Here is a 24,082-nt window from a genome sequence, read left to right as displayed (position 1 = left end):
ACCACAACATTTCTTGAAAAACGCAACTTCTACAACCAAAGCTTTTCCACACCAGTTTTTGTTTTGAATGTGGCTCAGCGTCTTAACTTAATTGGTCCCCTGCTCTCCCACTTACAGACAGTACCCTTTTCTGGTCTGTTGTTCTCCAGGGGTTGTCTTCAAGTTTTGTATTTTTTTCAAAGCAATTTTGAAGTAGTAAGAAAAATGCGGGTGGGGGGAGGAATCCTGGCAGGGCAATCCTGGGGAAAAGCCTTTCCTTCCTGCCCCAGAAAAAAAGGACATACTTTCAGTATTAGCAACCCAGAATGTCCAGGCCTCCTTGTGAGTATTTTACAAGTGATAATGTTCCAGTTAATGGGGGCCTAGTAAGGCAGCAATGTATTTGTATAATCACGCTATATTTTAAATAAGCGGGCAGCAGGATAACTACAAACCCATTTCGTATATTAAATATTTTGCATAGTAGTAGCTGGAATGAAACACTCAAATTGCGAAATCAAATAATCAACATTTCTCATGGGACAAGGGGCTGCTTTGGAGGGTGAACTCTAAGGGGTTATACCCAGCGGATATCCCTCACCGCAAGCCAGCCGGCCCCAATCTCCATCCCTGAAATCTCCGGAAATTTCCCCACTTGGATTCCACACCCCTAAGTGACCTAAACTGCTTTGGGTCCTCATTGGGTGGCTAATAATAAATCTCCAAATATATAAATATCCAGGGTGTGTTCAACATCAAACTCGCAGAGAACAAATTGGGGGAACAAGTTAATTTCTTCTGAAGCTGGGGTTATCCTCCTTGGCCACCAGTGGAAGGGATGGTTGCCAGATCCAGGTTGGGGGAAACACCTGGAGATTTTGGGATGGAGCTTGGAGAGGACAGTGATCTCTTTTATCAAGGGGGGATCCATTTCTGCTGTCCGGAGCGGAGCTTTAATCCTGCAAGGGTCTTCTGGGAAGTTGTCATCCCCAGCTCTTGTCCAGATTTGAGCAGGCCAAAAGCCTGTGTAGCAGTACCTCCCACCAACCGTTGCCATGGCTTGGCCACCGTCTCCTAGCAACCAGAAAAGTCCCAGTGTGAGGACGAATGAATGGCTGACTTGAACTAGTCAGCTGCAAACAAGAAACTGTGCAGCCATCCCGCCGGCGGGCTTTCTTAGTCGGAGGAGCAAGTGAGCCAAGTTACATCAAGAGAGGTTCAGACCTCACCGTTGTCAAGATGAGCCCTGCACCGTGGTGGGTGAGGGGGACAAAATGGTTCGTCCGGCGAGGTTTGCAGCATGACGGTTGCTTCACGCAGGGGTGCCGAACTGTGTTTGGTCACTGATGGAAGATCTGAGGGCAGTGCCATGGGTGGGTTCTGGGGCAGGGGGGGATGGAAGGGGCATCGTGTTGCTCTAGGACTCACCAGAAACTCTATGGGTTTCTCTGGAAGTGAAGAAGAAGAAGAAGAAGAAGAAGAAGAAGAAGAAGAAGAAGAAGAAGAAGAAGAAGAAAGAATTGGTTCTTAGATGCCTCTTTTCTCTACCTGAAGGAATCTCAAAGCGGCTTACAATCACCTTCCCTTTCCCCACAACAGACACCCTGTGAGGTGGGTGAGGCTGAGAGAGCCCTGAGATTACTGAAGACGAAGAGTTGGTTCTTATATGCCGTTTTTCTCTACTTGAAGGAAGTTTACCCTTCAACGCTGCCATTTTCTCTAGGGGAACTGATCTCTGTTGCCTGGAGACGAGCTGTAAACTTGGAGGAACCTCAGGTCCCACCTGGAGAATGGCATCCCTAGCACCGGTGAAACTACGATCCATCTTATCAGAACAGAGAATTTACCGAGTTAGTAGGGATGCCAGCCTCCAGGTGGGACCTGGGGATCCCCCTGGAATCACATCTCATTTTCATATCACAGAGCTCAGTTCCCATGGAGAAAAAGTATGCGTTGGTGGGTGGACTCTATGGCATTGTACCCCACTGAGGTCCCTGGCCTTCCCAGACTCCATCCCTAAACCTCTAGGACAGTGGTTCTCAACCGCCGTCACGCCGAGACCCCAATTAGGGTTGGGACCCCAAGGTTGAGAACCACTCTAGGAGCTTCCCAACCTGGATCTTGTTGGAATAGACAATGTTTGGTGTACAAAGAAGAAGAAGAGAAGAAGACCCTGCAGGGAACAGCAAGAAGACAGATAGGATAGTGAGGTTAGGGCCTTTTCTCCTGTTAAGCGTCATTCTTTGTCTGTCTCCAGAATGCTACTTTCAGGGGCCATTTCCTGCTTCTTCTCAGAAGCCACCGTTCTCAGAAGCCTCTCTCTCTCTCTCTCACCGTTCTCAGAGGCCACTCTCTCTCTCTTAGTTAGGCATGCAGTCTTTCCTCTGCACTATCAAGTATGGTAATTCTTTAATAAACCTTTAACCTATTCTTAAATCAGGGTGTGCAACCGTACTGCCTTACTTACTGTGCTAGCAGAGGTCGCCCAGATTAAGCACATCACTGTTTAAGGAAGGAAAATCACCTGGGGCTCCTGTTAAATAACATGCTCTTGGTTAATTGCACACTCTTGATTAACCCTGTACCCTTATCAACCAGCCATTATCTGCCATACTTTGCTATGTGGGCAGGGTTGGACTCAAGCCCAAATCATTATCAATATCATTATCATTATTATTCAATTTATTGCCCGGCGCTCTCGAAACCAGCTTGTGGCAGGTTACGAATCTCCTATAAAAACCCCGGTAAAACCCCATTAAAACAGACAACAGATTACAATAAGCACAGAACATGATGGCAATAAAACTCCCAACCTCCTCCCCCCCCATCCCTAAACTCTAAGGGGCAGAAAGAGGGTCAAGATGACAATTGACTGCTGCGCACACCAGCCCCCCACACACACACACACACAGATCTTCCTCACTATCCCCAGCCTCAACCATAGGCCTGGCGGAAGAGCTCCGTTTTGCAGGCCCTGCGGAACACTGAAATGCCCAAGGATAGATTATACATGTTTTCCCTATGTTACCACTCTGTACTAAAAGACTATTAGTGCTGTTGTGTGCAGAGTTCCTGCAGTTTAAGCAAATTGATTTTCATGGGCTTTAGACCAGGGTAACTGCATACAATTCTACTAAGTCACTTCTAAGTCTCTCAAGAATGCTATTAGCAGCGTGCAATTTTCCACTGTATTAACGTGGCTTGTTTCAGGGTAGCGGAACGCTATGGAGGCAGAGGACTTCCCGGAGAGTTTAAAGCCCTTGTTTCAAGGACTAACTGTGAGTCTCTTCTTTCAGGTATAAGGAGAAACTGTCCTCGAAGTGCTTTCGAGAATACAGCTGTAAAAAAGAGAGGTATTCGGATGCCCTCAACACCCAGCGTTGGCGATTTTTAAAAAGTGGCCTGGATGACTTCAGGAATGGCTGCCCTCTGCCTTCGGACCACATCATCATCCACGGCAAAAAGGGTCCTGTCCCAGTCATTCTGCGTTCCCAAAATATGGACCCTTCGCAGATGATGCCATATAAACTCTGGGAACCCCACGGCAGAAAGGACATTAGTTTCTCCAAGCTCAGCGCCTCTCAGAAAACCAGAAGAGATTATATTGCACAGGCCGAGCGCTGCTTGGCTGAACACCCATTAGCACTTTATTCTCATCTGGAGGAAAGTGTGTCACCAGAGGTAAAAACAAACAGCCCAGATTTCTGCCTGTAAACATAAGGGTTGTGTTTGCGTTTCTGTTTCTTCAGATTGACCTTGAATTTCCCATTCCCTACCCAGTTATTTCACCAAAGCATCACCAAGAAAGCCAGGGGAGACTCTTTCAGAGGGTAGCCATATTGGTTTGAAGTATTTTTATGTACGTTATTTATTTGGGCATTTTATACCATTCCCTCGTGACTAGTCAGCTTGGGGTGGCCTACAAGAGATTTATAAAAATACGTATAACCAATATATAAGTAGTCCAGTAGAGTAGAGCAGGGTTTCATGAAAGGAATTCTGTACAAATGAATAATTAGTTAGCAAAGGAGTAGGTCGTGCTGCAAAATTGTTGGGCACAACATTTTGAGATGCAGCTTTCGATCTTTGTTTTACCTTTAGATTTTTCGCGACATCGTGAGGCTTCTGGACCCCGAGATGCACAAGAGCAGATCCTTACGAGTGCATCCCAGATCCAAAGCGACTCTGCCGAATCTTCCGGATATGGTGGAAGAGGGATTAAAACCAGAAAGGAGGCTTAGCTCCGCTGACCAGTGAGTCCTGGGATAAGTGAACAATATGCTGTAATATCAACGCCTGCTTCCCTACCGTACCAGGAAGTGATGTCAGCTGGCCACAGCTCTCTATCATGCTCACAGGAAGTTAGAGGAGCCTAGGCCAGCAAAGGTTTAAATGGCTGGGGGCCCTCCCCTTCCCACCTCCTCTAGGCCTACCATTGGACACTTTGGGAAGGGGTGGGTCACCCTGTACAAATAAGGACAAATCAATTAGTGCAAATAACCATCAAGAAGTACTGGAGGGAGGGAAGATCTGCTCTGTAAATTCTAGAACCCCACGCCCCCTCATCAGCTATGTAATTAGTTATGGGAAACTAGATGATGTTATGTTTTAATCTAAATTATTATTAATGATGATATTGTTTAAAACCTCTTTATCTTTGCTTAGAGCTGGAAACGGCAGGCACGGGGTTGGAGGGCTCTCCCCAGCTGCCATTTTGGAAACCCCCCCCCCCAAGCCATGGTACCTTTGAGGGGCCTTTGCGATCCTGTACGGAACCGCAGTCCTGTGGTTAGCATTTTCAAGGCAGGAGATGAAAACAGCCGATCCTTCTTAGGTCCCGAGAGTTGACGAGATCTGACAACTCCAGGCCAGCCAGATCCAAGGTCCGCCATCACAGGCGTCCGAAAGAGTCAAAGGTGTTTGACGGTTGTGTATTGCAGGTTCTGGAAGCCCAAAACCAGGAATCCTTACATGTTGCTTACTAACAAAGAGTTGGCTGCCAGAGAAGAAGCCTCTAGAATAGGCTATGTCCCTCCTTTGGATGAGAACATAAAGCAGATCACCAAAGACTTCTGTGACTGGGTCAACGATTTGGTAAGCAGGTTGTCTTCATTTCAGCGTGAACCACCCAGCTCACACCAACTCATCCCACTATGCTTGTAGAAGAAGAAGAAGAGGAGTTGGTTCTTATATGCCGCTTTTCCCTACCTGAAGGAGGCTCAAAGCGGCTTACAGTCGCCTTCCCTTTCCTCTCCCCACAACAGACACCCTGTGGGGTGGGTGAGGCTGAGAGAGCCCTGATATCACTGCTTGGTCAGAACAGCTTTATCAGTGCTGTGGCGAGCCCAAGGTCACCCAGCTGGTTGCATGTGGGAGAGTGCAGAATTGAACCTGGCATGCCAGATTAGAAGTCCACACTCCTAACCACTACACCAAACTGGCTCTCCTAACCACTACACCAAACCCTTGTGCAGAAGGGTTACCAGCTCCGGTTTGGGAAAAACCTGGAGACCTGGGGAGAGGGATGGAGCCAAGGGAGGGCAGGGTTTAAGAAAGGTTTGTCTCAGTAAGACTTGAGCTGAGGCTCTTTGCAGTTCCGTTATTCTCTCATGTTATTGTTATTATCATGTTAATTGTTATAATGTTACTGTTGTTATCACCTGTTGTTACCATATGTTATCTGTATCTTTTTCCTGTTTCCTGTAAACCACCCTGAGCCTTTGGGGAGGGTGGTATGTAAATCCTCATCCATTGTGGTTCCTCTACATATTTATGAAACAGCCTAGGGGGTGGGACGTGTCCGGCTGTCCAAGTTGAAATAGGGCCAATCAGGGTGTGGCCAGCTTTGCCCTGATTGGCCCTGCCCCTGCAGCTCCTGCCCTCCATCCCTGGACTCTAGCCTCTTTGCACTCAGACGCCTCACTGCCTGGAGCCAGCAACAGGTAAGGGGAGAGGCCCTGGGCAAAGGATTGTGGTGGAGGGCCTAACGAGGGCCTCTTGGCCTTCTAGGCTGGGCCTGCTGATGAGGGCTTCCTGGCCTGCTGACTGCTTGCTAAGGACTGCTAAGGAGCTGACTAGCTGCTAAGGAGCTCTGTTGGCCCTGCTAACGAGCTGCCCAGCTCCTGCCCACCCCACTTGATCCGGCTGCAAGCTGCAGCCGAAAGCCACCTTAAGCTGCCTGGCAAGGGGCCAGGGGAGGGGACCCTTTCAAGGCCCGTTCTTAGGAATGGGCTTTGAAGCTAGTATATCTAAATAAATTAAATAAAGGGAGGGATATAATGCTCTCCCCATATGTTCCCCCAAGAGCCTTAGGATCCGGAGATCGAAATCTGGTCGGGGTCCCCAGCCCCAAGGAGATTATTATTTTTTATTATTATTAAACTTTTAGACCGCCGTTCCCTTAGGCTCACGGCAGTTTACAAGATTAAAATTACAATAAAACCCATACAATAAAATTACAATAAAACCATTTAAACCAATCCGTACTATTAATGTTGGGCAACAGGCTAACTAACCCCACTAACCCCCCCCCCCAAACCACCCCACGTTAGCCAAGGGACATCAGGTTGCTAATATGGGATCACACTGGCCCCAGTCTGGGCCAGGGCCTATTCAGTGGAATACTCAACTGAACAGCATCAGACTATCCCTGGATAGTCTTTGGATGGGAGACCTCCAAGGATTTGGTAGTTCCCCGAGGAACACTAGAGGTCGTGATATGGAGACAGCTACGGCAAACCACCTCCAAACATCCCTTGCCTGGCTGCCAGAAAACCCCCGGATCACCATATGATAAATAAATAAATAGCCCTCTCAGAATGAGTTCTGCCCACCCGCCATCACTCTGCATCTCTTTTTTCAGGGACGAGGGGCTTCTCTCCCCCTTTGGTCCTCTTCCAAGTTTTCTCTCCAGCTTCCTGATGCAGAAGTCAGAGTGGCAAGTCCCCTCACTGTCTGTCCTCATTCCCTCCAGCCCTTCGCACGGAGTCTCTGCTGCCTTTGACCTCCCAAAGCGCATGTCCGGATGTCGCTGACCCGCTGACCCCAGCCTGCCTCCTTTGTAATGCGGCGCTTATTTTTAGTTCCCTCTGTTGTCATGTGACAAGGCACGTTGTGGTCAGGCTAGCAGGAGGCGCATGCTCGTATTGTGGACTCTGACCCAGATGCTTCGCTTCTGGTGGCTGGGGTGGGAAAAGGGAACCGAGACAGCCCTTCTTCAAAGGCCTGGTTGATTCATCATCGGCGGAAAGGCTGCAGTGTGATTCACATGGTGACCCCAGGGAGCATTCAGAGAAAGAGGCATTCCAGGGTTGTTTGCCATTGCCTACCTCGGTGTAGCAACCCTGGGCTTCCTTGATGGTCCCCCATCCAAATGCTAGGCAGGGTGAGAGTTGCCAAGTGCCCCCTAAACACCAGCAGGGAATGTGGGGTCCGGTTGCCAGGTTAAAAACTTCCTGGGGATTTGGAGTCCGGGACCTCAGTGGGGTACAATGCCATAGCGTCTTCCCTACAGAGCATTCCTTTTCTACAGGACGGCCAGCTTGGTGTAGTGGTTACGAGCGGTGGCGAGCCAGGTTTGATTCCCCACTCCTTTACATGCAGCCAGCTAGGTGACCTTGGGCTAGTCCCAGTCCTGATGCAGCTGTTCTCCCAGAGCAGTTGTCAGAGCTCTCTCAGCCCCACCTAATTCACAGGTTGTCTGTTGTGGGGAGAGGAAAGGGAAGGGGATAGTAAGCCATTTTGAGACTCCTTTGGGTAGAGAAAAGCAGCATATAAGAACCAACGTTTCTCCTCCAGGAGAACAGATCTGTGTAGTCTGGAGATGAGCTGTAATTCTGTGGGATCTCCAGGTCCAACTACAGAACAGTCATTAAGGGAGTGGGTGTGACAAATGCTTTGCCTTCAGCAAATCCTAGAAGATGGGTTAGAAAATGCAGGGAAAGACTCTTGTTTTTATTTCTGCTTTGGTTTTTGATCAAGCAGGATTCCACATGGCAGTGGAGGGTATCAGTGCTGGTATGCAGTAGAACAACAATCCCTGAATCCAGTTGCCCTTCAGAAACTACCGAGGATCTATTTGTCAAATACAAGTAGAATCCAGCAACATTCCCGATACCAAGCCTGATTCTGCACTTACTTTGTGTATTCCATTGTCAATCCTGCTGAATCAAGATTGTTTTGCACCCGGATCTTCCTCATTGCTTTCCCCTGACTTGAAACAGAAAGTGTTCTGCACTTCATTGCAGAAGCTGAGAGGGGGAAGGGCAGAGGTCCAGCTGGCATGTTTTATTTCTCCTCTTTTGACTGCCGGTGGAGAAGCCTAGTGCAGCATGAGGTTGCTCCTCTCTTTCCTTAACGAGCGGGTGCATGTGGAGGAATGGGGTATCAAACCAGATCAGAGTTAAACCAGAGAGATCAGTTCCCCTGGAGAAAATGGCTGCTTTGGAGAGTGGAGTCTATCCACCGAGGCCCTTCCCCTCCCTAAACTCTGGAGATTTCCCAACCCTGATCTGTCAACCCTAGTGTTACAGGGCAGCAGGGAAAAATCACTTTTCAACAATGCTGCATCCAGAGGAAATAACCGATGTGAAAACAGCACCATTTCCCATCAGTTTACGGTTATCTTCACCCATATTGGAACTGGTCCTCCTCCTTCCCTCCCCTCCTAAATATGCAGTTTTTTGCTAGCTCCCAGGAAACATCATCCCCTGATAGTTTTGGGCAGCATCCTCCTTACAGCATCCTTTCGGCTTCTGTTTCCAGGGAGGTGAACGGTATAACATTGATGAAGCCACCCTCATGAAACTCTTCAACACCCGGTATGAAACCAAAGCCACGTCGTCAACGCCCATTAAAATTGTGGAGCTGTACCATGTGCCGGCCGAACTGAAGCTGTGCCTGGGGAGGCCTCCGTCCCAGGCAACTTACAAGAGGTCCACCACGGTAAGCATGCCGAAGCAGCCACACGATTCGCTGATTCACTATACAGCAGTTTTGTGTGTTCATGTATTCATGTCTAGTGACCCTCTGAGGTCTCTCATGGAGGCCTTTCTGGAAAAGCTTTGCACACCTTTTAACAAGAGCATGTGAAAGCCTGTTCAATTCTGTTTCTTTAGCCTTTTCCTTTCACAATGTACCACTGAAAACTCTTGGTATCGAAGCAAAATTGAATCCACCCCCCTTTTCTCTCTCTGATGTGTGCTGTAGTAGATATCCTGTTTGAAATATGATCAACGTTCTTCCATTTGGCCTCCACCAAATGAGATATGTGTGAAGGCTGAGGATTTCTTCAACTGTACCAGTCAGTTATTACATATTACTGAATATAAGCTGCTTTAAGACTCCTTTGGGGAGAGAAAAGTAGCATATATGAACCAACTCTTCTTCTTCTTCAGTAATCTCAGGGCTTTCTCAGACTCACCTCCCTCACAGGGTGTCTGTTGTGGGGAGAGGAAAGGGAAGGTAATTGTAAACCACTTTGAGACTCTTGCAAGTAGAGAAAAGCTGCATATAAGAACCTCCTCCTCCTCCTCCTCTCTTTAAGGACACTCAGAGTGACATTCCTTACCACCGTGGGGAGGCCCTCTGCCTCCAGTCTGGCTGCCCCTGCCACAATAGTACTCTGCTAGGACCCCCAAAAGTCCTTAAACTTGCTCTGGTGCTACAGGCTCCATGAATCCTTAAACCATTCCTTCCTCTCTTTCTCTGCTCAGAAGTGCATACTTTTGAGGCTGCTTATGGTAATTTTTTTTAAATGAAAGAGACACAAGACGACATAGCACAATATAACTTTTAGATTATTATCTTTCAGAATGCTGGTGCTCTCACACATGTTGGATAGAATCATAGAGTTGGAAGGGGCCATATAGGCCATCTAGTCGAACCCTCTAGTTATTGCACTTTCCATGAGCTTCAGAGATGGTTTGCAATCACTAATGATCACTGAAAATCACTGAAAGTGTATTAGCCAATGTGTGGAAAGCAGCACTGGAATTCCCTTTGGTGGTGTTTGCTCACAGAACAATGTCATTAGACTGCCACTTGCTGGCCATTTATAGCACTGCATCCACAAGGGATACAGCTTCTTTCTCCATATGTAGACCTGGGCTGGTTATGCACTCACTTGGTTTTTTCCGTTGTTGATCCTGCTGAATTCAGATCAATCTGAACCCAGATCTTCTGCCTTCCTTTTTCCCGAACTGAAACACACGTTGCCTTCTACACTTAATTGTCTGCCTGCTTTCTCCTTCCCTCGTGATCGGGGAAGCTAAGAGTGGGGAGGGGAGCGGTGGACACATGAAGCACAAGGCTGGAGAGGAGTTTATTTCCTTCCTTTTGTTTACTCTACAGCCAAAGCAAGCAGGGAGAGGGAAGAGCATGAGGCTGTTCCTGAGCAAGCGGGGGGGGGGGGGGGGAGAATGAGGGGGGAAGACAATCCAAAATGTAAATCATCACATAGAAGTGTGGGCTTTTGAAGCACAGGCACTTAAAAAATGAGGGCAAAAATCTTGTGAGGGAATGGCAACCGGAAACCAGTTTTCCTGCAGTCTTTGAATTGACTCCCTGAACAATCAGGTGAAAAAAGTGAATCCGGCAAAACACTGACATCAACACTTGAAATACTGGGGCTTTTGGAGCACTTTTCTCAGATATAGCGAGTTCTATTCACCCCTGGATATTGCGGGGGAAAGGTACTGTCATCACAGATCAATCATAGACATTGCAGAGGGAAAATTTAAAGTGCTATATATCAAAATGGAAATCAAATAACGAGTAGAAAAGTTTCTTTAAATTGGGGTCACCAGGGATAAAAAGTCCAGAAAAAGCCCTGGGCTAGATACCTTAAGCTAGCCTGATCTTGTCAGATCTCAGGAGCTAAGTAAGGTCAGCCCTGGCCAGTATTTGGATGGGAGACCATCCTGAGCTTTATGGGGAGGGGGGTATAGAAATGCAATAAATAAGTAAAATCAATAAGGTATTCCAATGTTGCCATGCAGAGGAAGGTCATGGCAAACCACCTCTGATTGTCTCTCACCTTGAAAAACCTGTGGGGTCACCATAAATTAGCTACAGCAACAGCAAAATAACATAAAATTCCTTTGTTCCTTACCGCCATATGCAGATGGGGCTGGCTCAGTTCTCTTCCTTGTATTAGTACTGTTGTTCCACAAGGTGGGAGCCCCAACAGAAAGGTATGTGTATGGGCAATGGTTAATTGTGCCTATTTGCAGGGTGGCATCTGCTGAAGTCCCAGCTGAGATGAGCAAATGTGTGGTGGACCACAGGAGAAGGGCGGTCCTGTGGTGATGAGGGTCCAAAGCCATGTAGGACTAGACACAGTCAGAAGAAGAAGCATAAATGCAAAATGCACCATTGTGAAGTGCCTGGATCTTGTGTAAAAAGCAAAATTGAATAATCCCCCCCTTTTTTTTTTGGCAGACACTTTCTGAACCAAAGTGGGAGAAGATACGATACGGGGCTTGGTACCTGAATCCCAAGAAATGGAAAAAACAGAAAGGAAAGGAAAAACAAGCAGTTCCTGACATTCTGCAGCACTTCCTCAATACCAGGAAGTATGGCAAAAAGGTAGAGAAAACTGCAATAGTATGTATGGATTTATTTATTTATTTAATTTGAGTTCTATACCGCCCTTCCATATGGCTCAGTACTTATGCAGTGTGATTCTTTTGAGATTGAAAAGCCCTCCGGAGCGGGGGGGGGGTCTTAAATGGTGGAGACCCAAAATCCACACACATTGGATAATGCATTATTCAACATGTGCAGATTGTGGGGCGGTGGGGGGGGGGAGAGATCTTGAGATTGGGGTTCATAGTTCAAGAATGTTGCGTCAGTATGCAGTAGCGATAGAAAAGGCAAACTCTATGCAAGGAATAACTAGAAGAAGAACTGAAAACAAAACAAGCCTATGTTACAGAGTACTTCAGCACTGGAATAGGCTGCCGAAGGAAGTGGTGAGCTCCCCCTCACTGGCAGTCTTCAAGCAGCAGCTGGAAAGATACTTATCCTGGATGCTTTTATGGTGATCCTGCATTGAGTAGGGAGTTGGACTAGATGGCCTCTGTGACCCTTCCAACTCTAGAATTCTATGCATCTATGATGCAGCCATGTTTGAAAAACTGAATGCATTTCTAGTCGCCCCAATGCAGGGATACTGCAGGGCTGAAAAAGGGGCAAGGGGCAACCAAAATGACCTCAGGGCTGAGACACTTGTGTGGTGAGGAAAAGGCTAAAAAGCATCTTTGAGTTTGACAGTACCCAGATATTTATTTAGGAAGACTTCGATAGCTTGTCTAGCTTTTCAAAGTTCTAGATGGTTTACAATAATAGTTAAATAGGGTTTTTTTTTAAAGAAAGATACTCTGTTGCCCAAGGGAGTGCAGTGTTTTTATAGGCAGATTAAGAATATAGTTGTGGAAATCAGCTAACTCTGTCTATTAGGGATTTTCTTTTGTGGGATTCACCCCACCCCATCAGTTTGCTAGCCTTCCAGACTATGGAATGTTAGAAAAGAAGCAATTGCTAGACCTCCCCCAGCAACAGGCTCTCTAGCTCAGCTCTGCAAGTACCAGGAAGCACCATTCCAATGTCACATTAAAGGACAGGAAAATTCAGCGAACTTAGTCTGGCTCCTGGGTCTGAGTAGCAAGATAACAGATTGCCAACTTCCTCTGCAAAATGGGGCCATCTCACCATAGCTTTCCCCTAGCCCTCTGAGTGCGGAACTTCCTCTGTCACTACCTCTGTGGTAGTTTTTATTTTTATTTTATTTTTATTTATATTGTATTTACATACCGCCCTCCCCGAGGACTCAGGGCGGTTTACGTGAAACAACAAAGTTCATCTGTTCATGCTTAGAATGGCACCACCACCTTGCTTTCAGTATACAGCACCCTTGACGACGAGTTTTGGCCATCCCAGCCTGAAGCAGCAGGAGCATAACAGGGTTGCACTTACCCATAGCTGTTGTCCTTCAAGGGTCTTCTGTGCAGAGGCACTTGGGGACTGTGCATGAGCAGCCTTGCCATCGGAGAAGTCTTTACAGCTAATAGCCTCCAGGGTTGCTGTGTGGTGGACTCAGAATTTTGTTCCGGCCAGGGATCGTGTGCTCTTGCACAGCAGTGCCCCTCTTTACCCTGTGTTCGTTTTGTGCCATGGAAGAAGAAGTCCGTGCTTTCTGAGTCTGTATGCCCGACAAAAAGAAAAAGTCTTCAGCTACTGATGAAAAACAGGGGGAAACAGACGAATCTCCCTAGGGAGGGAATTAATTTTGGTGCCACGACCGAGCAGGCCCTGTCTCAGGCCTCCACCCGTCCAGCTTCAGATGGCAGCAGCTCGTCACTTTCTGAAGCCAATAGGAACAGCAAATCCAGTATCACCACCATACTGTTCAATGTGTATGGAAAAGGAAACCAATTGGTTGTTTTGGTGAGCATCGGCCGGAAACACCTGTGGCTGTTTGGTGCAGTAGATCTGGATGAACCTGAATCTACAAAAAGAAAAAATGTTTTCATATGTCCTGTATGTGATCATAATGAAATCTGTTGCAGGATGAGGAAGCAAAGCCGCTCCATGGAATATTTGCCTTTGATGAATTCCTTGAATCGAAAGGTTACAGGAAGCCTGCGGTGAGTGAATTGCATGCCCAAAGGCCTGTGCAATGTGGGATCCCAACTCAGGGTAATGTTGCAGAGCTGGGTCATGTGTCCGGGACTTGTTTTTGCCTTGCTTGCTGCCCTGAGATAAGGTGGGATATCAGCTGGGTGGAAGGATAGATAGACAAGCTGTCTGGTTTTGCAGACAGCAAACCGATAAGGGTTATCAACTTGTTGCTGGGCCATTGCACATGGTCAGGTAGCTGAATCAAGCTCGATGGGTCACAAGCTGTATGACCTTGCTCAACCTTCTCAGCTTTCTTGGCTCAGAAAGGGAACTGAGCCTCAGGTGCATGAACCTGGCAGTATCCAAAAAAAAAGTATACAGCAAGCAATGGGGGGGGGGGGATAGGGCTATCAACTTCTCGCTGGTATGGGAATCCCATGCTCCTGGGATATTGTTTCCTACCACTTTCTTTTTGCATTTCCATTTTGCTTTCCTGATGTCCATGGAATACAATTACCTTGAACCCCTTAATGGTAAAAAAGTTGAGAAATGGTGCCCTATGCAGTCAAGGTATTGTCTCTGCTTGGTAGATGCAGTAGAGACAATTGCTCACATTTTATTCAGTTGCCCTCTATATGTTGAAGAGAAGAAATCACTAATAATGCCGCTCCTCTAGAAAGCTTCTCCCATTACCCTGAGAGTCTTTAATTTAAATATTTCTTGGATGATAGGCACAACAGAGTCTCCTGCACTGTAGCAAAGTTCTGTCATATTGTGATCTTTAAACACAAATCATTTCTAACACTGAGTAACTGTAGCTTTTATAGCCAGGATTCTATTTTATATTTATATTTTATTTTATATTTACATTTACATTCACTACACTGATTGAAAGATATTTCATCATATTTCATCATATGCATGGGGCACTTTGTGAAATCCCCGGATGATTATGAGCATTTTGCCAATGTGATACTGCAACTACTACTATGACAGTATATTGGAAGAGCAACCACTGATGAAGATAAAACAGAAAGTGGGTCACTTAACCTAGGATCCCGTTTTGGTTGACTCTTTATGTTTGACCATTTAAACTTTATGTTATAACCTTTTCACTTATAAACATAGAGAAGGCTACTATATCATTGTGCCTCGTGATTTCCTTTTTTCTTCTGAGTTCACATTGAGGAATCCACGGTTCTATACTTGTTTGATTTGGAAACGGCAACTGGCCAAAAAAATACACTGGCCATAATTTTAAATGAAGCAGGTCTAAGTTATCGTACCTCTTGACCCAGTGTGCCTAGAAGATCAGAGCATCTCATTGGCCTCCCCAACTGGGTGGGATCTCCTCCTAAATCTCCACATTACGGCGAAACAATAAGCAAAAGCTCTGTAGGCACGTCACGTTTGTTTTTAGTGAGTTAGTAATTTTAAACTATGTACATGTTTTAATGGTCTTGTTACGATATATATTTTCTCATAATGCCCCAAGATGACAGGCTCAAGAGGGGCAGCCTATACATTTAAATGATAAATAAAAAAAATAAAATCTAGATTATTTACCTGAATCCAGGCCCAGTTCAAAGGGTTTCTTTGAACTTAGAAGCTCTACATGACTTGGGTCCTGCTCAGCTGAAGGAGTGCCTGTTCTCAAATGTCCAGACATACAAACAACCCTGGTCCACTAGTCTTCAGGACACCAGCAGCACACCGATGAGATCTCTTCTCTTGAATTCCCAGTGAATTATGGACATTTTGTGTAAGCTCTGGACTAGACAGAAGCCATATAAGACGTGAATTGCTCCACAGGACAGAATGGGAGCCCCTCTCCCTGTGGACGAAGTGACAGGCTGGTGGTGAGCACTAATCATGTCCTGGCCACTCACTGGAAAAGACAATAACACTAGGAAAAGTTGAAGGCAACAGCACAAAAAGAAGACCCAGCATGAGATGGGTTGACCCCAAGGAAGCCATGGCCCTCAATTTGCAAGACATGAGCAGGGCTGTGAACAATAGTTGATTAACTCAAGGGGTCGCTGTAAGTCAACACTGACTTGCTGGCACTTCACACGCACAAGCCGTGAGTTCCCAAAGATAGGATGGATTATAAATCCCATAAGTAAATAAACAAACAAACAATACTGAGACAAGCACTCTCATTGTGCATCATGAAAACAACCTTCATCCAAGGAACAGACGTTTGCAAGAAGTTCTACAGCTCTCTCAGCAATGGTCGCCTCAGCCGGAAATGCCGTGCTTACGAAGAGTTAACCGTTACTCTCTCTGCTGGCTTTTGAGAGAACAGCTGAAAACTGGGCATCCTTGCTCAGAGGCAGAGCATCTGCTTTGCACAAAGGTGGTCTCATGTTCAATCCCCAGCATCTCTGGCTAAAAAGGACCAAACAGTTGGTGGTGCGAAGAACCTCTGGCTGAGACCCGGGAGAGCTGCTGCCAGTTTGAGTAGAAGATACTGACCGTGATAGATAGATAGATGAAGGTTCTGATTCAGTATAAAGCAGCTTCCTGCATTCATGTCTGAATTAAGAATCTTAGGATGCCTTAGGTTTAGTTCTCATCTTTATGCATTTATGGTGCGGCTATCAGGTAGTTTGCGAGGTGCTATACATTTTGTATTGTATTTCACTTTGTTTTCTATTGTATGTTTTAATTTATTTGTATAATACTGTATGCTGTATTTGATTTGTGTTGTACTGTATTATTTATTTTTATATTGTATAATTTGTATTGTGTTATGTGTATTGTGTTACATTGTATTAATTACTGTTATCATAGTTTATTATAAATCTTTGCTATGATCACATTGGAATTTAATAAATAAAGCAATTAAGGATATGAAACCATCGTGAAAGTGAGCAATATTGGGAGGATAAAGAAGCACCAAGGAACAGTTTTTATGCCGAACACAGATCAGAGAATCTGTCTCAGTTACCTGTTCAGCTGATACCAATAAAAGCCAAATTTTCCTGGCTTTTATTCAGGGACTAGGGACAAAGCCCATTGGATTCAGGAATCCAATGGGCACTAGATTGGGGGGGTGTGGAAGAACTCTGCGGACAGCTTCTCCTTCCCCCCAGGACCTGGAGAGGCTGCAGGCAGCTGTTAGGGACCGCACCAGCAGGGGGAGCTCTCCTGGGGTAGGGACCTGCAGCCTCTGAGCCTCAGAGCCAAGTAGAAGGAGGAGGGGGTGGTCAGGGATGGGGGACGAAGGCAATTAGCTGGCCTCTGGACAGACAGGCAAGCCGGTTGGAGGAAGAGGCAGTCAGGGGCTGCCTTGAGTGGGTGTTAAGCACTGAGTGGCACTTAAGCCATGAGACATGCTCCTCCTCCAAGGCCTTTCCAGAAACATTAAGTGGAACAGATATTCAGCAATACCAATCCCATTCTGTCCCTCTCTCTTGTAAACAAGGGGAAGTGAAATGGACTGCTAAACTAGCTGCCAGACATTTAAACCTCACCGCTTGGCAGGCTCGCCCATCAGCTGTCAGTTTTAAATGGGGTCCACCCACCAGCTGTGAGCTTTAAATGGCAGAAATTTAAAACCTGCATTTTGCTCCCCCCTTCAAATTGTAATCCTAGCAACTGTGTTTTTGCCAAAAGAACAATGGAATTTGACATGATGTATCATCTCACCCCTTGTTGCTACGGGGTTCTAGCACTCATTCTGGCTGCTTAAGCCGCCGTTAAAGGCCCAGAACCTCTTTAAACAACGAGCACAGCTATGCAGTTTTGCATAAAAGCAAAGTATACAGTTGCTTTCTTCTCTGCATAGAGGCCAAACAGTTTAGGAAACAAGCTTCCCTTTCATCTACTGCTGTTCCAGCATAAACATCAAAATCATGGCCTGTGGGCACCCAATAATAAAGCTAGCCCTGGCTGCTTCTGTTTACTCCCAGTCCACATGTTGTGCTGAAAAGCAGCATGTAAATTTCCCAAGTCTGGCATGGCAAATTCCTTGAGATTTAGGGGTTGTGCCAGGTAAGGCAGGATCTAAGAAGGGAAGGGACCTCAGCAGGGTATAATGCAGGGTTTCTCAACCAGAGTTTTGTCTAATCCTGGATTTTCCTGATGGCCCTAGAAGAGTTTCCTGAACGAGTGGGAGCTACTTAATTTTGTGTGTGTGTGTGTATATATATATATATATATATATATATATATATATATATTTAACCATTAAACGTTTTTTTGGGTGAAATGACCATATATGGTAATGCTGAACTCCCCCCCCCCTCCCAAGGTGGCCATTGATGGGCCTGGAGGGAGTGGGAAGGGGAGGGGCCCCAGGTGGGCGTGTCCACAGCTCTGCTTCCCAACCATATTCTGGAGTTTCCTGAAACCTGAAGAATGTTTCAAGGGGTTCTCAACAGTAAATAATTAAGGCTGGCATAATGCCACCGAGTCCACCATCCAAAGTAGCCATTTTCTCCAGGGAACCAGTCTCTGTCATCTAGATCCAGGGGTAGTCAACCTGTGGTCCTCCAGATGTCCATGGACTACAATTCCCATGAGCCCCTGCCAGCAAACGCTGGCAGGGGCTCATGAGAATTGTAGTCCATGGACATCTGGAGGACCACAGGTTGACTACCCCTGATCTAGAGATCAGTTATAATTCCAGGAGATCCCCAGAGTTACATTTAACCAATTAGTATTCTCCCTCCCCACCCAAATAAGTTCTTGACCCTGGACCAGTGTGGCAGATGAGCCACCCTATAGTTGAGAAGACAGTTGTCAAGGATTCCTCCCAGAGATGATGGGCTCCCCCATCCAGCTTTAGCAGCTCAGGGCAAAAGTACTTTAGCTTGTGTGGTTGCACCAGACTGTGAATGGGAATGCACATCGTAGTGCCCAACCCCTCAAAAGCAATGCAGTGTGTGCATCCCATTTGTATGCTCAAGATTTCTGATCCAAGCCCTCAGGGGGTCAGAAGCTTGTTTACATGTCTGGATCTCCTTCACTGGATTAGGGCAGCGGAGCAGAGACTCAGTTTAAAATCCGTTTCATGCCCAGACTCATCTTCTCCAAGTTGGAAGATGATGCGCACGTTTGGCATTACGGCTTGCAGCTGAGAGAGATGGCACAGATCGTATCCCTGAGCAGAGTTACGCCCTTCTAAAGCCTTTGACTTGGTGGTAGTGGAAAATGCCGTCAAGACCCAGCCAACTTATGGTGACCCCTCATGTGGTTTTCAAATCAAGAGAGGAACACAAGTGGTGTGCCATTCCCTGGACTTCCTTGTTGGGGGCATCCAAGTACTAACCAGGGCCGTATCTGCTTAGTTTCTGAGAGCTGATGAGATTGGGATAACCTCGGCCATCCAGGTCAGAGTCAACAGATTTAGAAGGGGATGACTCTCTCCTTAAGATTGTAGTGTGAAAGCATCATGTTTGCTACTGGAGACACACCTTGGCCTTCCCACTTCCTCTCCCTGTGACAATATTAACGCGCGTTTATACATGATAGGGCAAGGATGATTCCAAGGCCACAATTGTTGACAGTCAAAGAAGAACCTCAATAAAGAAGACCGAAGTAAAGTGGAATCTGGATTTAGAGGAGTCCCAGAGGAAGCTACTTGATGACAAAAAAACAGAGTTCAAGACCATGTGGTTTCCTTACCTAAAGTTTGAAGAGAAGAACTCCCTCCCTTCTCCTTAACAAATGACAGAGCAAATAAACTTTAAGGCTTTCTCAGATAAGTGTGGTGTCTCCGTAACCTTGTTCTCCTTCGCTCCCATCTCTTTGCAGTGTCTTTGTTTTTCCACTGGTAAAGTTTAGCCTGGACTTGGCCACATCAGGTTGCATCTGGAGAAAATGTCATATTATAACACTTTTTCCATTCAAGCAAAATTATCCTCTTCATATACACTTAAAGGATATCAGAGATTATTTACATGCTTTATAGAATGCTTCATAAAGTCGTCATAAAGTGTCCCCATTTTACTTGGCTTTAATTTCTACATCTTAATCCAATTATATATTATTATATAAATATAATAATAAATAAATAAAAACAATTACATTGCTTAGAGAGCCAGCATGGTGTAGTGGTTAAGAGCAGCGGCTTCTAATCTGGCGAGCCGGGTTTGATTCCCTGCTCCTCTGCATGCAGCCAGCTGAATGACTTCAGGCTAGTCACAGTCATGATAGTGCTATTCTCACAGAGCAGTCCTGTCAGAAGCTCTCTCACAGGGGAGAGGAAGGGAAGGCAATTGTATGCCACTTGCAGGGTATAAAAACCAACTCTTCTGCTGCTGGATGTCCTGTCTTTTTGATTGCGTTTGACTTACACTATTTACGCTGCCTTGAGTCTCAAGGTGATCTTTAAACATAAGATAGATAAACAAATAAGGGGAGGTATAAGCACCAAGACTACCAATAATCAAAGCATAACCAGTAAAAAAATCCCATACAACCCAGAGGATTACACAATTTAAAACAGTTCAATAAAAACAATAGAAAACATACACCTGGCAGTAAATAAAACTGGATTACAAAATTTGAGGACGATGGACTACAACACAGTACAATCCATGCAATATAACAGTATAATATCTATAAATAATGTAACAGAGATGAGCGGAAAAACTGGTGAGCAATTCAGCGTAATATTCACAAGGGATGCAGAAGTGACATTTTCCTGTACCTGGCAGATGCAAAACTTTGCCACCTGTTATAAAAATGTGGTTTTTAACACATTTTACATATTCTGCCAAGTGATCGGAGTGAGGGACTTCCCCGATCTCATCAGACAGGCCATTCCGACCAGTGGGATCCAGAGGTAACTTTTGAGGATGGACAGCTGCCAGTCTCTCCTTTGTGGGGTGGAATCTTCAGAAAGCTTTTCAGATGAACAAAACTGCTGCAGTGAAATACATCAAGAAGTGGGTCCCAAGTAGTTATGGGGCTTGTAGATAGTTACCAGCATCTCAAATTCAACCTGATAACTAATTGCAGCAAGTGCAGGATTGGTACAATAGGTATATACCTTCCACAGCTCGAATCAAACCACAGCTGGAACTTCTAAGGTATCTTCAAGAGCAGACCCATGAGTAGTGTGTTACAGTAGTCAAGCGTCAAAGTTCTTGCAGTGTGGATCTAAACAGCCACATCTGCTCAGCTAAATGCAACCAATAGCACCTCAAGTCTTTAGTTTATTGGCCTGCATTCAGTCCATTATGGTCTCCAAATTCTCTAAAAGTATCACCAACATATGGATGACAGTTTACTCCTATTCCCTATGAGTCCCACTGATTTCAATAGGAGAAAGGTAAGCACCGGTGTATGCTTACAAGTTAAAATATACTTAACTTTGGCTGGATAACTTGCATACACTGGGAGGTGCATACACTGCATACACTTTGGAAAAGGGATTCCATTGGATAAGAACCATCTGTGAGGAGCTAGCATGCCTCGTTCTGATTGGTATGTAGAAGCTAGATCATGGTTTCTCCTAAAGTGCGAAAAGGGCTGGTGGCCTTGTATTGTTATTTGTTTGCTTATTAAAACGTGTTACTTTTCCTCATGGTTCAAGGTAGCTTACAATAGTCGTTTTTAAAAATTCCACAAGAAATGTTGGCATAGGCTTTATGAGTTAAAACCAACACAAGAGCCAACATGGTGTTGTGGTTGAGAGTGTAGTGGTTGAGACTCTAATCTGGAGAGTTTGATTCCCCGGTTCTGCACATGAAGCTTGCTGGGTGATCTTGGGCTAGTCCCCTTTTCCTCTGAACTGTCTCCATCCTGCCTAACCTCTCAAGGTGCCTGTTGTGAGGTGAGAAAGGGAAAGGTGATTATAAGTCATTTTGAGACACATGAGGCCTTCTAGATGACTTTGGGCCAGTTCCCTCCAAACTCTCTCAGCCCCATCTACCTCACAAGGTGCCTGTTTTGGGGACAGGAAAGAGATTGTACCATGCTCTGAGACACCCAAAGCCTGCTGAGTGACCTTGGGCCAATCACCATTCCCTCAGAGCTCTCTCAGCCCCACCTATCTCATTAGGTGCCTGTTGAGGGAAGAGGAAGGGGAAACAATTATAAGCCACTTGGAGACTCCTTAGGGTAGAGAAAAGTGGATATGAAAACCAAGTCTTCTTCTAATTCTAATTCTAATTCCTCTTATTCTCTTCTAATTCTTCTATACTTCCCCAACAAGTCAATGATCCTAAACAGATTTTTTCTGATCTAATGAACAACCACAGGGAATGGAGGAATTGGCTTCTGTATCCATAGGTGGGTTTAGAACTGTGTAAGCAAAGAGAATCACTTCCATTTATCTTATCCAACTTCTGGGGTTATATGGCCCAGAACCTAAGGAATCCCAGGGCAAGCAAGCCATCTGAGGCAGAGAGATAGTAGATTTAGCTCCCCCACCCCCATTTCCACTGAACGGATGATTGGCGTGATCCCTATTTTTCTACCTAGATTCTCTGCATGCAACCCCACCTGAGCAAGCAATGTAGGCAGATCAGGGCCGTTATATACAAGCAAATGGCATTGAAATCAAGAGTAGCTACATTCATTATGGTGGTTTAACATTTGTTTCTCTATTTCAGTTTCTTCTGCAGATGCTGCCTGCAGGTCACGGTGAAAGGACAGGAAATGCGGAGAGACCTTCCTTTGCTTTCCCATAAGGTGGCTTTCTGACTTTAGAACGGCGTCTTCCTCATTCTCTTAATACTGGATCTAGTCAACAGGACTTATTTATTAAAACCATAATTTTGCACCTACTGGTGAGATCACTAAGACTGTGTCATATTTCCCCCCCTTCTCTTCAACAGAAATCGCTAATATCGCTTTTTAGACAGATGTTTAAGAAGGCTTAATTGTACTGAAAATAACATTATTAATTCATTCATTACTGGACTTCTATCCCGCCACTTCTCAAAAGACTCATGGCGGATGACAAAACAATAAAACCCCATAACCCCTTAAAAGCCATACCCCCCTAACAGCAGCAACAAAATTGGTGTAAAACAACTCTCTCACCCCCCCACCCCCCCACAGCGACCCCAAGTGGGCTGCACAGTGTACGTGCGGGGACCTGATCCCATGGAGAGGCCAGCTGATCTTAGACCCTGGCCTCACCCAAAGACCTGGCGGAAGCGCTCCATCTTGCAGTCCCTGTGAAAGCTCCGACAGGGCTCTCAGCTCTCCGGGAGCTCATTCCAACAGGTCGTGGCCAGGTGAACCTCCATAGGGACCCACAGCAGCTTGGCACCCACAGAGGGAAGACCCTTGTGGGGGGCATAAGGAGAAAAGTGTTTCCTCAGATAGGCAAGGAAATGGAAAGACAGAGGCAAAACCCAGATTAAGGACTGGGATATTGCTGTTCTATTACATCATTTCCCCTCTTTGGGAGGGTATAGGTCCAAATGTTATGTAAGAAGTAGTCGTAACATACTTCCTGAAGACAGCATCCCTGGATTTGAATAACCTGAATAATTCTGGCTTGGTGCCTCAACACCAGCCAGTGTGGTGTAGTGGTGAATTCTAATCTGGAGACCTGAGTTTGATTCTCCACTCCTCCACATGAAGCTTGCTGGGTGACCTTGGGCCAGGCCCAGTTCTCTCATAGCTTTCTCAGCCCCACCTGCCTCATAGGTTCTTGCCCTCTACGGTGGTATGACTCTAATTGGAAGCTACAATAAGACTCGATGTCAAAATAATAATGAAGGAATCTCAGTTACAGTATTACAGAATGAAACATTATGTTAAATCTAGATTGAAATGAATGTGAAATTAAGAGGAAACTGATATTTTACACTGTGGCAGTCTAGCCTGACCTTGTCAGATCTTGGAAGCTAAGCAGGGTCAGACCTGGTTAGAACTTGGATGGGAGACCAGCCAGAAAGTCAGGGCTGCTGTGCAGAGGCAGGCGATGGCAAATCATAGAATCAAAGAGTTCTGTGAATTTGGGCAGATTGTAAGTGGGTAGACAGAAGGGACTATGTAGGTGCTTGGCTGTTGTAGCCCTTTTCTGCATTCTGCAGGGGGATGACTAGATGGCCCTGGAGATCCCTTCCAACTCTATGATTCTTTGGGGCCAGAGATCACCAACAGATTGGAAGTGGTGGAATGCAACGTTCTTTGGGGACCATACTCAGACAGACAGTCTGTTAGGTATGCAGGAACCAGACCACCTAAGGCAAAGGTCAAAACCAACATTTGAACTTCACCCAGAACTCAATCAGCAGCTAATGCAGCTGCTATTGGGCAGGTCAAATTTGGGCCCTCTATGTCCTGCTAAGTGACCCAGTAGTGAAATCTTCACATCAAGGCCAGTGCTCTGGTATTTGGCCAAAAACTCTATAGTGGAAGCCAAATTTATCATAGAGTTTTTGCTCAAATACTAGAATGTCACCCCAACAGGCCCAATGTGATGACATCACTTCCTGGTCACAGGGACAGTAATGTAGACATGTCACTGCATGTGAGCTGGGTCTCCTTCCCGTTCCCAGTAAGTCCC

At 45.8% G+C, this 24,082-nt stretch overlaps 1 protein-coding gene and 1 long non-coding RNA gene across 6 annotated transcripts; one reads left to right on the top strand and one right to left on the bottom strand.

The window, feature by feature from the left end:
* Positions 1-1,050: 1,050 nt before the first annotated feature.
* FAM47E (family with sequence similarity 47 member E) lies at positions 1,051-22,357 on the top strand. 5 transcript variants are annotated; one of them, XM_077301130.1, is made up of 8 exons: positions 1,051-1,256; positions 3,276-3,660; positions 4,081-4,232; positions 4,920-5,073; positions 8,743-8,922; positions 11,419-11,565; positions 13,548-13,625; positions 22,170-22,357. In XM_077301130.1, the coding sequence occupies exons 1-8, from the start codon at positions 1,219-1,221 to the stop codon at positions 22,245-22,247; spliced, it is 1,212 nt and encodes a 403-aa protein (XP_077157245.1). In that variant the 5' UTR covers positions 1,051-1,218; the 3' UTR covers positions 22,248-22,357. The 5 variants fall into 5 exon arrangements, with proteins under 5 accessions (XP_077157245.1, XP_077157244.1, XP_077157243.1 ...); XM_077301129.1 differs by having other exon boundaries at positions 11,419-11,583; XM_077301128.1 differs by lacking the exon at positions 22,170-22,357 and adding an exon at positions 19,081-19,313 and having other exon boundaries at positions 1,051-1,235; positions 11,419-11,583.
* Positions 12,828-19,407, bottom strand: LOC143819457 (uncharacterized). The gene is made up of 3 exons (XR_013224980.1): positions 19,234-19,407; positions 15,166-15,433; positions 12,828-13,486 (listed from the first exon to the last, which is right to left on the bottom strand). It is a non-coding gene; the product is annotated as an uncharacterized LOC143819457 (long non-coding RNA).
* Positions 22,358-24,082: the final 1,725 nt, after the last annotated feature.

Source organism: Paroedura picta, chromosome 10 (assembly GCF_049243985.1).
Source record: "Paroedura picta isolate Pp20150507F chromosome 10, Ppicta_v3.0, whole genome shotgun sequence".
NCBI classification, from domain to species: Eukaryota; Metazoa; Chordata; class Lepidosauria; order Squamata; family Gekkonidae; genus Paroedura; species Paroedura picta.
The sequence above is the reverse complement of the archived record's forward strand: the minus strand, read 5'-3'. Positions and strand labels throughout refer to the sequence as shown.